Source organism: Cucumis melo, chromosome 2, assembly GCF_025177605.1.
Source record: "Cucumis melo cultivar AY chromosome 2, USDA_Cmelo_AY_1.0, whole genome shotgun sequence".
In the NCBI taxonomy this organism is placed as follows: Eukaryota; Viridiplantae; Streptophyta; class Magnoliopsida; order Cucurbitales; family Cucurbitaceae; genus Cucumis; species Cucumis melo.
This window is the reverse complement of record NC_066858.1, coordinates 802448-817869: the sequence shown is the minus strand read 5'-3', so window position 1 is coordinate 817869 and position 15422 is coordinate 802448. Positions and strand designations below refer to the sequence as shown.

Sequence of the window (15422 nt, the reverse complement as noted above, 5' to 3'; positions counted from 1 at the left end):
AAGGGAATTTGAGAAATTATTTGACACTTCAACGTTATATTACCTCCTAACTATGAGAAAAAAGAGCACTAAGAGCAATGAAACTCAAAATAGTATCCTAAATCAATCAAACCATGATTTGAGGAATATACATTTTTACTATTTAACAATGATTTGAGGACTTCTCCGCTTCAACTCTCAAGTTCAAATTTTCATTATTTTTTTTGTTGTCATTTGTTGAATATAAGTATATATGTTTGTTTGAATACGAGTATATATGCAAATGGCCGAAATGGCTCAAAATAGTATGTATGGTACGTTCAGAAACGAACCATGTAGAAGTTGTAAACTCAAGTTAAGGATGAACGCATGAGTGAATTGAGATCACATATGAACAAGATGAATAATCGAAATATAAAAGTAAGGTCAAGAGTGATAGCTATTATATGTACTAACAAAGTACAACTTTTTTTTTTTTTGACTCATTCATAAAATTTCAAAGTTAGCGTAAATTTTTTTAAGAAATATATGAGTGAGAAAAAATTCATATTGATTTGTTGCGATAATCTTCACTTTTAAAAATATTCTATAAATACCTTTCTCACATCTACATTCAATACAAAATTTTAATATTCTATTCTCTCTACTTTTCCGGTCGGTCTCTTATTTGCCCTTTTACAAAATATTGACCTAATCAAGGTTGGACATAGTATATATATAAAGCTACTTTGGCCTATATAAGTATTAATACCATTGTCATAAATTTATAATATGATTTAGATTAGCCTAAAAGTAGGCAAGTCCATGAAAAAGAAAAGAAAAGAAAAGAAAAGATGAATGTGTACATCTTGAAGCACATTGGAAGATGCAAAAGGCAAGTTACATGCCTGCCTCTGTCACATGAAGGCATGTGTCTTTTGGCTTTTATATAACTTTGTATTAAAAGAATTAATGTGATGAAAATTAAGGCATTAGTCATACTCATAACTCATAACAATGTTTTTTCTTTTGTAATATATAATATAGTGGTAGCTATCAATTCTTAAAAGGAACATTCTTGCAAAGTTATTGGATTAAAGGGAAAAATAGTCCATTACTTTTAAATTGCTCTAACTATGATAATTTTGTAGTTTGGTTCAAAGTTTCATAGTACTATAGACAAACAATCAAGATTAACTAATATAGCTTGTGGTCTTCTAGCTTTTGCTTTATTATTATTTTTGAAACTATGGGTCAAGGTGACAATATTTTGATTAGAGAGTTTATCGAGATTGTTACGGTTAATAAAAGCGGAAACAACGTCCCACAATACAATTATCTTTATCAGTATGAGATCTTTTGTGAAAATGAGAGATCGAACTTTCGATCTTTATAAAATAAGACACATATGTAAATTACGGTTGAACAAAACTCATGTTAACAGTCGGGATAGGTACATAATCATATTATTTTTTAAAGTTTAAAAAATTAATTTTTTTTGAAAATTGAAAAAAGAAGAATCAAAATAAAATGTAAACTATTTGATTGTGGTCCAATACAAGAAGTCTTCTTCAAGGAATCTCTCAAAGGCCATTTTTGGGTTGAAAATGTCAACTCATCCACTCACCATATAATTGAATTAACAATTTGAGATTTCAGTTCATTTATTAGAAATAGGATAAGGTTTATATGACTCACTTTGACTATAAAAAAAAAAATAATATAGCATTAAATATTTTTAATTGAAATGTATAAGATTGTGATTAGTAGATCATACCACTAAAAGGAAAGAAATAAAAAAACTTGGTTGCTTAACAATTAATTAATATTTATTATATGTAAAGAATGTATTACACCACTTAATTCTTTGAGCATAGTGCTTGAATGGCTAGTCTTGCAGATAGGTTTGTAACATCGCCTAATCCAAATGACTTTGCAGATACATCAATAGAACAACTTTCCATTCCAATGCAAATCTTTTCCACCAAAATAGCGCTGTTTATTACATCCCACGAGCCTTGTTTGAATGAACCACATTTTCCCTCTGGATTTCCATAGCTAGCAAACTGAATTTCGGAGATGATGTGTCCTCCTTGACAAGACAACTCTAATGTGCTTCCTTCATTAGCATTTCCACATATAGTTCCTATAGTGATTGTTTGAACTGAGACTTGTTGAGGATTTCCACCGATTTCTTCAAATAAAACTAACGTGTTTGTGTCATCTGATAAAAACGATCTTGGAATGTGATACCATCTCTGCGAAGGATTCCCACAATTTTCAACACATTTGCTAGGGTTGTATGCACCTCTATAGTCACATGTTGTACTGCAACTATCATTGCCAGCAATGAAAGAAGGCCAAAAACGACCTATGCTTTGTCCATTTACCCAAGCTTGACCTTTTCCCATTCCTTGCATGTCCAATGTTACAGGGTCAGTTCCTGGAGGTGTCTTGAAGCTTGTTTTGTACCATGTCATTCTCCTTCCAATAGACTTTTGATTTATCGCCCTCCAATTTGTTCTTTGTGAGAACACCGGGTTGTAAAGTTGCTTCATTTCTCCATTTAATCCAACCTTATAGGACCATAAATTTGATGACAAATCAATTGTGACATTTCCATCTCCAATTAGATAAATGGGACCTCCATCAATTCCAGTTGGTACAGTGTCATAAAATGCATCATAATTTTTCAATCCTACTGTGGCACTCAAAAGGGTTATGGTGTTGGTCCCCGGCTTTATTAGAATAGGTTTCTCAAATACAAAGCTCTGACCATTATTTCTCCATTGTGACCCAATGTACCTTCTATTCACAAAGGCATGAAGCATATGACCTTTTGTATTCACTTGGAGAGTTACGTTTTGAAGTGAAGATGTTGTATTTGAGTCAATATTCGTCATGTACCACAAATAGTCGCTGAAATCAACGGTCGTTCCTTTTTGTTCCAAGAGAAGGTTTGCCTTAAATGTACCTTTTCCTTGTAGAGTATCTCTCATGGGCTCTGGAGCCCAAACCCACGAGAATTGAGCATTTTCTTTCTTATTCTGCACCTTTACAAACATAGATGTTTGAGAATTGATCTTTGCAGTATTGAATACCTCTTTGTTGCAACTGTCGAGAATGCTCACAGACCACGCTGGTACAAAATATTTTCCATCTGCTTGCAAATCTATGGTAGCATCATTCTTGTTATCTGTGTTGCTTAAAAAGCAAAATCTCTCCCCTGTTGTTGGGTTAGAGAATTTTGTTAAGGTTATAAAGCTACTAATTTTTTGGTCTGAGTGGGTGCTGTTAGTAAGAATCTTCTCTCCCATTTTGATGGATGCATGAAGTTGTTTAAGATGTCCCCATTTGGGTTGGTTCAAATTTCCGTATTCATCAAGTGGGGCATTGTAATCGTAAGACGTAGTGATGAATGGACCTCCTGATGTTCTTCCAAAGTTTGTGCCTCCATGATACATGTAATAATTATTAAACACACCACCAGATTGAAAAAATCTTGCCACAGAAAAAGCTACGTCTTCTGCACTTCTATATGGGTCTTTGTCACCCCATTTCTTGAACCATCCCACCCAATTTTCAGTGAACATTTTTGGGCTCTTAGGATTGTTAGGACTGAAGCCATAATCACAATAGAACCCATTGCATGTATTAATGATAGGTTGTGGGGCATCACTTTGTTGACACATGATCCATGGAATACCAATATCAAGAGATTCAGCCATTTGAGCGCACCAATTGATATATGCTTTTCCTGCATTTCCATATGGTGTCATCACGTTTCCATACTCGTTCTCAATTTGAGCTAATATTATTGGTCCTCCTTGGGATGCAAAGAGTTTGGCTTGTTTACACATGTTCACTATCTTTGTTGTAAAAGTTTGCATTTCATTCTTGTAGACTTGATTGTCAGTTCGAAATTGGATTCCTGGCATATTATGCAACCACAATGGAAAGCCTCCATAGTTCCATTCTGCACACACGTAAGGACCAATCCTCATCACGACATATAGTCCAGCATCTTGAATGAGTTGAAAAAATTTGATAAAATCTAGCCGTCCAGAAAAATCATATTTTCGTCGTTGAGGTTCATGGCGATCCCAAAAAATGTATGTCTCGATTGCATCAAGTCCACCATCTTTAGCTTTTTGAATAAGATCAGGCCACATTGCTTCAGTGCTGCGTGGATAATGCATTGAACCCGACAGGATCACACGTCGTTCGCCATTGATAATTATGGCATTTGAATCATAAGAGACATAGTCTCCTTCACAAAAAGAAAAAGAAGCTAAAGTTACAACGAGAGAAAAAACAAGCCATGGAAGATTAAACATCTTTGAAATTACAATTATGCTTGGTTTATTCATTTGTGTTGATCAATGTGTTTATATATAAGGAAACAATGAGAGTTCTTTCCGATCTATATTTGTACTCTTCTAGTTGTTAATGGATTTAAAAATAGAAAACAAAAATGAATGAATTTAATTAATCCTCAAAAGCTTTATCTATATGAACTACTTTTACTAAAATTTAAAAACATCTTTAATTTAGTCCAAACTTATCCTTAAACACCTTGTTAATTACCCAATAAAAAATGTTACAACAAAAAATTGTTTTCCCCACATGAATTTGCTATCATTCATTTTCTATCTTTGATTTGAATTTGTTAGTCATCAACTTGGTTTAACTAAATCCAACGAGAGTAAAAATTAAGTTCGAGTTTTGTTTCGTTATATGATATTTATCTTCATCGATGAAAGATGATACAAAATCGATGTCAAGTACTCATTCGAATGCTTAATTCTCTCTAAAACCCTTCTTTCTCATTATAAGGTCTAATTTAGATACTTCTTTCGAAAATTTATGTCATTTTCACGAAATGTATTTTACTATTATTATTATTATTATTTAATTAGATTAGAGAGTTCGTTATCATATTATCAATCTCAAAATCAAAATCCGCCTATTCTAATAACCCGTTGATACAAATTCAAAATTATTTATATAGCTCCTCACCTACTTTTATAGTTGTTATTTGTTTTGTTTTCTAAACATTTCACACCAATGTGAATGAAAATGATCAGATAAACGTAACATACACACATGTTTAACAATTCGGACGTGGATTCTAAAATTTGCATTGTCCCGAAGACATATTGTGCGGTTTCTTTCATACGTTCAACTGCAAAAAACCGACCACATGGCAAACCCTGAGAAACTTCGAAAAAGAACGAGCTAGAAACAAAAAGATGGAGGAAAAAAATTAAGGAAAAGTGTTTGATGCTAATTTGTTGAAGTTTTGATAATAAGCCCTTTATGATAATTGATGATGTTCATAATTGTACTCATGATCCTCTACTCCATGTTGATGATGTTGGAAAGTAATAGCTTTATCAGAAGCTTTGATTCTCTCAGCTTCTCTAAACTTAAGCAAGAGCATGGAAGAAGCCTCAGCATAATTATCTAGGCCAAGAGAACCAAATGCCCAATAGATATCATCACCATTGAGAGTTCTTCTGTTCTCATTGTGACATTTTTGTGCTGCTTCACTTGTTACAAAGCTGATGAACTCATTTGCACATTCTTGCATTGTCTTCTTGGCTTCTTTTGAAATCTTCCCCTTTTGTGGAATTATCTTCTTCATTATTCTCTCAACATTGGCAATTGGTAGTTGAAGACTTTCCCAATTCTCTCCCATAATATTCTTCTCATCAACAATGTAATAGTTACACACATATATACACACACACAAGCATGGTAGTAGAGTGTTAAAGTACTGATACAACTAAATTATTATAGGGTTTTGTCTATTTGGTAGGTTTATGAACTTTTAATTTTTTGTTATATATATATATATATATATATAGATATATATAATAGTAGGTTTACGAGAAGAAGTTAAAAGTCGTGTCTAATAAATCTCTAAACTTTCAAATTTGCATGTAATGTCATTTAGATTTTCATTTTTGTGTTTAGTATGTTAGTCGATGTATTTGACATGTTTTAAAATTTATGAATCTATTGTAATACAAGATTAAAAGTTAGGGTTCCATTACGTATAAATTCAATTTTGTTTTATATATCTAACAACATTTTTTTTAAAAAAAATACGTTTGAGACCTTATTTGATACAGAATGAAAAGTTCAAAGACATGAAATATTATTAAAGTTTAGTGCATGACCTATAAACACCAAGCTCAAAGTTTAGAGACAAACTAGATGTTCACTTTAAGGTTTTGGGACTAAATAAACACAATTCTTAACGTTTACGGTCTAACGAGTTATGATTTTGCATGATATTAGAGTTGAAGATCAAGTGTGCAAACTTCTATAGTATTATTTCTTTTTCGATTAGTATTGATTTTACTTGTTGGTCTAGATTTAATGGTGATTTTACATTGAATTAGAGAAGAAAATAAATCGTAACCGTCCGGTTTAAGCTTTTGAACTGACCGATGATTCAATATAAAAATAAAAAAAAAAACAATTTAATATAATTATCACTTTAGTTGTTGAAAACAAAAGAATATGAAAATAAAAAGAAAAAAAATTAAAACTCAATGAAAATTGTTTATTTTCAATATGGAATATACTTCATTTAAATAAAAATTGAAAAGAGATAAGAGAGAAGAGAGAATAATAAGAAATTAATAACTTCAGATACAATGTAACTAAATTGAAAACCTCAAAAAGATTCCATATATAATTGGCAAAAATAAAATAATAACTCTCTCTTTTATATGAGTAAGTATATATATATATTATATATATAGAATCTCTCTTTGTTTATATATATAAAAAAATTAGAACACTTTGGTACATTACATGATGAATTAATAAAAGTTTTTAATAAGCTAAATTGGAAGACATAATTCCACATTAATTGGTTGTTAGCTCTAAAATATCTCTTCTTGTTTTCCTTTTTTTGGGTTTCACCATGTGAACTATGAACATTAACCTAATTTTGTTTTAATATTGTTGATTCTTCTTCTGCTTCTTCTTCTTTTTAAACTTTTGATGACTGGGTAATGTGTGGGGGAAGGTAAATTTGTTTTGATGTTAAAGTGTAGGTTTAGGGTTGAACATTGAGTTCGGTTGGAAAACATAGGAGGGTTGGGTTGGGCCAGTCAGGATGACAATTATCAAGAGTCGATGCGAATCAAAGGGGCATATCATAAAGAACTATGGTGAGAAGTTAAATTAAATGTGAGAACTAAATGAGATGTTTGAGCTTGGGTGTTCATTTATGATCAAGTTTATTTTCTTAAAAATGCAACCCATCGATGATAATCTAAAAAGTAAACCCTATATTATGGTTGTTTTCTGTAATTGTAATGAAATGTTGAATCCACGGTCAAATTCTTCGTCAACAAACCCAACCTGATTGCAAAGCTAAAAATGATCAATCTAATTGTGCTTGAAAATTATGAGACTCGCTAGCTTTTTTCTAAATACCATTGAAGGAATTTACGATTGTTGCTCATTACACTTACAAATACTATTTACTATTATAGTAAGAGAATTATAAATATGTCATAAGTATTGTTATTATTACAGATATCGTTACCGATTGACCTTAGGTAATGGTAACAATAATACGAGACCAAGACAATGATACCAAAGTATACAACCCCGATGTGGATAGTCAAAGTTCACACTCTCAAAGTCGTTAAATATAACAGAAGAAGATAAAAGACAGTAATAACAATTAATTGCTTGCAAATCTCAAGTGTAGAAGAAGAAACTCCTCACACATAACTGTCAATTAATGACTTCCTCATTTCTTCGACAATGGAGCTTGGTTGAGCCTCCCTCAATTTGAAAACATTCTCGATGACCGATAACTCGGTGGCAGTGGTGTCCGAACCACAAAATGCAGTCCAGTCATTTGCTGTTAATCCAGCCGCAATCACTTCACTTCCACGATTCACGGTTCCAGCGACTAACGGGACCTGAAGAAGGGTTGATAGCTCGTCCAAATCTTCAACGGATGTATGTGGATGAACCTACAGAATACAAGCACAACTTCAACTTTTTGGGAACTAGATCTTTAACATGAAGTTGAAGGAATGGAAGATCAATATAGAGACTACACTTAGAAGCAAATAGCAAGAAAGGTGAATATTACCAAGCCTCCTCTATTCGTAAAACTAGAGTAGCTTCCAACGAGAACGTTGCCCGCTACTGTCTGCCTAAAGACCTCTACTCCAAGAACATCAGCGATGAGGTCTTCAGTTTCCTGATCAATGAAAGAACTCGGTTATTTAGTCGGTTAAAAGAAAAAAAATGGATGACAGAACTAAACTAATCTCGAAGTCTAGACGTTTCATTTGCAAAAGAATACTTTTTTAAAAAATGCAATGCAATCAGAGTCCATGGGGCAGCTATTGCCTCCAAGGCATGTACAAGCAAGCTCTTTCATGAACATTTGATGGTGATGAAACAAGTGAGACTAGAAGAATAAGCCAAGAAAATACCCGGTCAAGATCGGTATGTGCGAGAGCAACGTGATCATTACAAGAAATCGTGTTTCCCAAAGCAGACAGTCTCTCTTGTATACGTTGAATAACAACTTGGTCAGGCAAACTGTTCCTCAAGTGCTGAAGTTCTTCGAAATGCAAACAGTAGGAACATAATGTCAAATTAAGCAATTTGGCCACACACATCACCAAATAACAAGAAAAAAAAAAAAAAACACTTTCACCAATTGATTGTGAGATTAGATACTTAGAAAAAGAAAAAGCAGTGGGAAACACAACCAACGAGTAAGGATGCTTATTAATTTGGTAGTAAACAACAACTAGGATTACCTGAGAAATGTTTAGGCTTCACCGACGCCACAAAATAAAACCTCCAAACGGAGGTTCAAAATTCAATAATCCAAACTCACAATGCAATCATACATGACAATAATCCTAGACTCTTGTTCATCAAGGTTGTAACCATTTACAATTTAATCATCTAAACGGGTAGAGTAAGACATCATTAATACAAAAAAGAGTAAATGACCAGAGTCAAACATCATAAGTAGAAAATTTCAAAGCAGGACATTGTTTTATCCATTAGCATCGAATCAAAACTCTGTTACACTATAATAGAAAGATACAAAGGCACTCAAAGAGATTTGGTACAAGTATACACCTCAACTAATAAAAGATAGAAAAGCTTACCTTGATCAGTAGTGGTGTGTGGTACAAGAAGCCCATTTTTGTTTCCTACAATAAGGAATAAAAACAATGTTATGGCAACATGAAGATGGATAGTTTAGGACTTACACTATTAAGGGGTACTCTTTCTTCAAAAGATGGGCAAGAAATGTGAGTGAGCTTTACGAACCAGCACATAGACGGCCAATAATGCGAGTGCCACCAATAGATGCTTTAACAGCCGGAATGACACCACGTAGTTCAGTTTCAAAGGCACTAAACATAAAAAAAACATTTGTAAGAAATTGCTTCTATTTCAAAAGATACAGAAACATGATTAGGAAACAGAAAAAGGAAGAACCTGTAGAAATTCTCAGAGCCACCAATTGCAACCAAGCAGTAAGCATTAGTGAGCTTGGAGAAAACCCCAATTTCACATGAGTTCTCGAACATAAGCCCTAAAGAACCAAAATATGTGAGAAATATTGTCGTTGACACAAACCCAAAGAAACTCCAAAAAAAGGCACTTAATAAAGGTAGGAAAAAAACAAGAACATATGTAAAATGAAGAAACGTTAAAATGGAAGAAAAGACTTGGTGAGACTTACTGGTCGCCATGAGTTGCACACGATAACCTTGAAGAATCAACAACAACCTCCCTTGGCTATAAACTCAAAGTCCCTTGCAACCCCTAGAAAGTTTGATGTGTCCAATAATGTGAGATAATTGCATCAAAGCCCTAATCCCAAATCCAAAACCATTTGCCCCATTTCTTGAAACTTAAGAATTTAGCCCTCTTGCTCACATAATCATCGCTTAAAAATACAAAATTAACCTTAATTTTCTTTTTCCCTCTTTCTCTCCTCTTCCTGATTTTCCCTTTCTCCATTTTTTTCCAGTCACAGAGTTGTGTCATGTACAAAACACATAACAAGCAATCAAGAAAACAAATATTTAAAACTCTTTCAAACCAAATTCAGCCGAAGTTTCCCAAATTTGAACATGTAGCATAACTAAAAAACTCGTGCTAAAGTCAATCTCAAACTAATAACGGAATGTCATAAAATCTGAAGCAACATTCAGACGTGCTCAGCCATTATACGACTACAATTTCAGAATTAGTTCAAGTGAGTCATACATACCAAATGTAAACTACATAACAAGCCCAACAGGTTGAAATCTACTTGCATATCGTTCTAGAGTGCTCCTAAGCTATTCCAAAGACAATTGAAACATTAAAACAAAATTCCAACATTAAATCTCAGTTTGAAACCTTAATAGGAGTCTCAGAGAGTGTGCAGAATGAATAAAAGCAACCACATACAACCTTAAGCTTAGTTCCAACACTCCGAATTAATTTTAAATTACAAATAAAGAGTCACCGAGAATTACATACTAACTAAATCACAACGCCTTAAGATTCAAAATGAGGTGTTACCTATTGAAACACACCAAACAGACTTAGAACATTGCTGGAAAGCTATACAAAGGTTAGAGGCTAAGCCATAACACTAATAAAAACTTTCCCTCACGAACCCTAATCCGAATAAAGCTTAATCCTTAGTATTTAGAGCTTATAAGAAGTGGGTAACTCAAATCTGAGATTGAATGATAATGGGTCTTTACCAAAACGGAGCTGGAACGTCGTTGCTGACAGATAATCGAAGATAAAGGTCGTGAGGTTGATGACACGGAGGAGAAAGCAAAGTCAATACAGGAATTGGGCTGATTAATGATATCTTTGAACCATTTTCAAATAGTATACTTTTTCTGACTTTTCTTTTTATAAAATTTCTCCTTTTCATATCAGTTACATAATAACTAATAATTATTTTCTCTATTTTGCTTTATCCCAAAAAGTGTATTCAATCTATTACATTACATTCATGCTTCTCATTCTTTATTATGTGAAATAAACAAGAAATTAAACTATCTTAACCAAAAGAAAAAACAAGAAACAAAGAAGCGAGCTAATTTGGTGAAGAGGTTTCACCGATCTCTCCATCAATAGATCTATGATTATCTTCTTGTTCTTTATCATCATCATCTTGTGGTAGTAGTCGTTGAGTAATTTTGCATTTATATTCATCAACCTTGATTCTTTCAACTTCTCTATACTTAAGCAAGTACTTAGCAAAAACCTCAGCATAATTATCTAAACCAGAAGAAGCAAAGGCCCAACAAATATCATCACCATTGAGAGTTCTTCTATTCTCATAGTGACATCTTTGTGCTGCTTCACTTGTTACAAAGCTAATGAACTCATTTGCACATTCTTGCATTGTCTTCTTGGCTTCTTTTGAAATCTTCCCCTTTTGTGGAATTATCTTCTTCATTATTCTCTCAACATTGGCAATTGGTAGCTCAAGAAACTCATCCCCATTATTATGGTTTTCCATTCTTTAACCTTAATATGTATATTTGTTCATCAAACATGAATATGGTGTTGTACTACCTCATATTATATCTCTATATATATACATGTTTTGATGGAGATGTATATATTAATTAAAATGTATAAGCTCTTTTGATTTATGGAAAACCTTTTGATGTGTAGAATTAGGTTTAAATCATACATTTTTGTCTTTGTTCCATCTGTGATATCCACTTAACCATTATTCATCGGCTAATGTTTTGAGGTTGATTGTTTATTTAACAAAGTGAATGCTACGTACTGCTTTGGTGAAGAGAAGTTAGTTTAGATAAGGATGAATATATGACCATTTTGTAGGAAAGACTCGGTGGTTCTTTGTTGGAGAGAAGAATTGTTGAGAATGCAATCAAATTCTCTCACTTGGGCTAGATGAGAGCAAGAACCATGTTATATAAGTGAAAACAACTATCTTCAATGATATAAGATATTAAGTGAAATCAAAAGCAAAACCACGAGAGTTTATCCATAACATGGACAACATCATATTATTGTAGAGATATTTAGAAAATCGTTATTCCTAACATTATGTATATACATCACAGTACTACTCTTATAACATTAGATTGTTTTCAACTATAAAAAAAATGAGTTAACTGTATTCACAAATATAGCAAAACGTCAATCGATAATGAATAATGATAGACACCAATCAACAAACAACGATTAGCACCGAAAGATGTCCAATTTTACGAAAAAGAAAATTATATTCATTAGAGAGCACGCGAAAAGAGCAAAAAGTGTTATACTTTTCTAAATTTTAAAGAAAGAGGAGTGTGCATTACACACAACACCCATTTGTTTTGTAGAAATAATAATACACTTCAAAACTTTAAACAAATGTCAATTAAACAAAAGCCAATAGTTGTGTAGGAAAATGCATAGATTTTTGAATTAATTAGTAAAAGGAAGTGTTTTAATACTCTTTTAATTTCTTTTATTACCACACAATTGGTATCCAATTAGCATTCTCATTCATTTGATAATATAATTTGGTCACTCCACTTTTCAAACCATTTTACTTTCTTTGAAAATTTATATATACCACTAATAACCACTTTGGTCTCCATTAGACATGTCTTTTTCTTTATATATTTGTGAATGTTTGAAATAACTTATGTGCACTTCGATTAATCTCACACGACAACCTGATCTTTTGACATTTTTTCTGATATGTTCACTCCCACGAAGCCAACCCATGTACTAAACATGTCATTAAAGTTGAATAAATATCAATCAAGGCAAAAACAATATAATTTCTTATGTGAGTTTGAAACAATAATGTAATAAGTGAAGAGTTTAGACTGAATGAAAGTGATCAAAAACCAAAACAAATTATTGTGAATACATATAATCATATTGCCCTTGGAGGTTTTTCCAACAATGCAGAAAGGTAGACTTCATTTTTTGATTTAGGAGCAATACTCCATTTATGTTTCTTGTATCTAAACTGCAGAAACATGTACATGTAATCGTCGAGATCCTTTCGATCGCAAAAGAATCGGTCGATCCATAACAATCCTCCCGGCCGTAGAACACGATCCCAATCGAAAAGTATGAAATCCAACAACAACATATCTAGCCAACCATCCATGAAACCACTTGTGTGAATCAAATCCATTGTGTTATCAAACAGAGGAAGTCTTTGGTTTAATGTCGAATACAAAGGAAACAAACCTCTTAAAGCAATAAATTCATTGAAAGGAGCTCCAAGGTTCAAAGCTGTAGTCACAATTGTCACATTCTCTTCTCTCATTCTCGCCGCAAAACTCCCCGTGCTGATCCCGAAATCCAACCCGATCCGAATCTCCCCCGGCTTGATCGCTAGAACATCCGATATCGCAAAATCGACAGCGAGAGAGCTATTGCTAATGACCCATTTGAGCTTCTCTTTCTCTATTTCAAAACAACCACTACATTTGTTGTATCCCCTTTTGGGATTTTTGCTAGACAAGCAAGAAAAGTTTCTACATTGATAGTTACTCCATCTTACGTTCCGATCGTCTGGCGTCTTCCATAGCGATTCGTTCAATGGATACGGCTTTTGGTAGACCTTCGACGCTCTTGTCAAGCACCGTCGACGAGGCAATGGATCGCAACCATTGAGCATAAGTTTCTGAGCAAGATTCCAATCATCTTTACAATATGAACCAATATCATAATCCATATAATCTTCCAATTCTTTCTTATACAGAACACAAGCATGTCCAATTGTGTTGTATATATTCTCAGTCATATACATATTGAGTTTCCCAATTCTACTTTTCTTTGGAGAAATATATTTTCTTATTTCCTCAACCACAAAATTGTTGATCAAAGGCTCTTCTTTCATAGTAGAAGAATTTTGACCATTTTTATCAACTTTTGGTAATCTTATTTGCCTTAAAGCAATATGAGCATTATAAAGAGGCTTAATCACTTCATCTTCTAAGTACTTTTTATGCTCAATCATTCTGATGTTCCCATTGTTCAACACTTGCTTATTCTTCTCCATTTCTTCGACCGCGGATTCGAGTTTCTCTTGTAAACTTTCTAGCTGATCTAAAACTTCTTCAACTCGGTTGGATAACGCTTTTGCATCGAAGGTTTCTTCGTAGACGTGCCTCGTCGTGGTGTAGAAGTATCGGCAAACGTCGTCCTTGTGAAAGATAAATCCAGCTGAGTAGAACTTGAAGAGACTCAATGTGGTCATGATGATAACAAGTCCTATTAATAGAATTTGAAGGCAACCCATTGTTCTTCCTAGCCTGCCTTTGGTGTGGAACAGCTTCTTCATTTTGTTCTTGCAAAGGTTTCTTCCTTTTGCTATTTAATTCTCAAATTTTGTCACCTTAATTAACAAACAAAAAAGGAAAATTTTGAAAAATCTTCATATTAAACTCCTTCCATCGTGAAACAAAATTTAATATCTATTCAACGCACGCACACGTGTATATAATTCTTGTTTGGACTATACAAAAGTTGTAATCTAATAACTATTTGGTTTTCGAAAATCAAATTTTTAAACACAGATTTCACGTATTATTCTTTTGTTTAGTGTTTTGGAGATGTTTTCAAAAGTCAAAGAAGATTTCAAAACTAAAAAAGATAGTTGGTAAAAACTTTTTTAAAAAAAATGATACATGTTCTAATAAAATGATAATAAAAAACTAAAGTCGTATTCGATAAACTTTTCCACGGTTAAGCATCGTTAAAAAAAATTTACTTTTGTTAAATAAACATTTGAATTATTTTTAGTAATTTCTTTTTCGAGAATACAATCTAACAATTACTTCTTAGGTTTGAAACCTTGACTTGGTTTTATTCAAAACGATAATGGTAAATTTATATCAAAATGAAAGAAAATATAGACAAAGAACAAATTTAAACCTAAAAAACAAATGAATACATCAAATGATTTGGTTGAAATACCATGAAAATAAAACTCAAAGAAAATGAGAGGAAAATAAAATTGCATAATTAAAGCAATGAATACTAAAAATTGGTTGAAAGATGAAAGTTGAGGAATTTAATTTCTTACCTAAATTTCATTCAAACTCAGATGGAAAATCTTCAAGAAAATGGAGATCATGAGAAATTGAATTGGAGGAAGAAAAGAGACCTTTTTTTGTTTCGATTCAGATCTAAATTAGTTCAAATCAGTATTCATAAGATGAGTTTTTTTTTTTCTTTCTTTCTTTTTTAAGAGCTGGAAATTCTTAGAAATTAAGCTACCCTTTTACTTTACACTTAGTTTTTCCCTCAAATTCATGAGAATTCAAATTATCAGTTAATTAATTGATTGACTTGCTTCTTCATCACAAATCTCCATGTTGGGGGAATCCCATGAAAATAAATAATGGGTTTCTTTAATTCTAGTGGAATATATATATGTGTGTGTGTGT

At 32.7% G+C, this 15422-nt stretch overlaps 5 protein-coding genes across 8 annotated transcripts; all 5 read right to left on the bottom strand.

Annotated features, from left to right (window-relative positions):
- Window positions 1–1817: 1817 nt before the first annotated feature.
- LOC103492519 (beta-galactosidase 7-like) lies at window positions 1818–4295 on the bottom strand. Its single transcript, XM_008452921.2, has one exon. The coding sequence runs from the start codon at window positions 4293–4295 to the stop codon at window positions 1818–1820; it is 2478 nt and encodes an 825-aa protein (XP_008451143.2).
- Window positions 4296–5275: 980 nt separating this feature from the next.
- On the bottom strand, window positions 5276–5659 carry LOC127148154 (nuclear transcription factor Y subunit B-4-like). Its single transcript, XM_051081173.1, has one exon. It carries the CDS (start codon window positions 5657–5659, stop codon window positions 5276–5278), a length of 384 nt encoding a protein of 127 aa, XP_050937130.1.
- Window positions 5660–7450: 1791 nt separating this feature from the next.
- Window positions 7451–11282, bottom strand: LOC103492171 (eukaryotic translation initiation factor 6-2). 4 transcript variants are annotated; one of them, XM_008452425.3, is made up of 9 exons: window positions 10734–11282; window positions 10250–10319; window positions 9716–9798; window positions 9469–9565; window positions 9298–9383; window positions 9132–9176; window positions 8439–8569; window positions 8090–8200; window positions 7451–7967 (listed from the first exon to the last, which is right to left on the bottom strand). In XM_008452425.3, the coding sequence occupies exons 3-9, from the start codon at window positions 9723–9725 to the stop codon at window positions 7710–7712; spliced, it is 738 nt and encodes a 245-aa protein (XP_008450647.2). In that variant the 5' UTR covers window positions 9726–9798; window positions 10250–10319; window positions 10734–11282; the 3' UTR covers window positions 7451–7709. The 4 variants fall into 4 exon arrangements, with proteins under 4 accessions (XP_008450647.2, XP_008450648.2, XP_008450645.2 ...); XM_008452426.2 differs by lacking the exon at window positions 10734–11282 and adding an exon at window positions 10546–10727; XM_008452423.3 differs by lacking the exon at window positions 10250–10319.
- LOC103492518 (nuclear transcription factor Y subunit B-4) lies at window positions 10820–11525 on the bottom strand. Its single transcript, XM_008452920.2, has one exon. The coding sequence runs from the start codon at window positions 11504–11506 to the stop codon at window positions 11078–11080; it is 429 nt and encodes a 142-aa protein (XP_008451142.2). The 5' UTR covers window positions 11507–11525; the 3' UTR covers window positions 10820–11077.
- A 1243-nt stretch (window positions 11526–12768) lies between these two features.
- Window positions 12769–15145, bottom strand: LOC103492170 (probable methyltransferase At1g29790). Its single transcript, XM_008452421.3, has 2 exons — window positions 15059–15145; window positions 12769–14368 (listed from the first exon to the last, which is right to left on the bottom strand). The coding sequence occupies exon 2, from the start codon at window positions 14312–14314 to the stop codon at window positions 12893–12895; it is 1422 nt and encodes a 473-aa protein (XP_008450643.1). The 5' UTR covers window positions 14315–14368; window positions 15059–15145; the 3' UTR covers window positions 12769–12892.
- Between the last annotated feature and the right edge of the window lie 277 nt (window positions 15146–15422).

Bases quoted from the DNA above. Each gene is read 5' to 3' on its own strand.
- LOC103492519 (XM_008452921.2), bottom strand. From the start codon at position 4,295: ATGTTTAATCTTCCATGGCTTGTTTTTTCTCTCGTTGTAACTTTAGCT.
- LOC127148154 (XM_051081173.1), bottom strand. From the start codon at position 5,659: ATGGGAGAGAATTGGGAAAGTCTTCAACTACCAATTGCCAATGTTGAG.
- LOC103492171 (XM_008452425.3), bottom strand. The intron at 8,570-9,131 runs GTAAGCTTTTCT...TGCATTTCGAAG, and splicing joins ACACACCACTACTGATCAAG to AACTTCAGCACTTGAGGAAC. The intron at 8,201-8,438 runs GTATTTTCTTGG...TTCATTGATCAG, and splicing joins CACATACCGATCTTGACCGG to GAAACTGAAGACCTCATCGC.
- LOC103492518 (XM_008452920.2), bottom strand. From the start codon at position 11,506: ATGGAAAACCATAATAATGGGGATGAGTTTCTTGAGCTACCAATTGCC.
- LOC103492170 (XM_008452421.3), bottom strand. From the start codon at position 14,314: ATGAAGAAGCTGTTCCACACCAAAGGCAGGCTAGGAAGAACAATGGGT.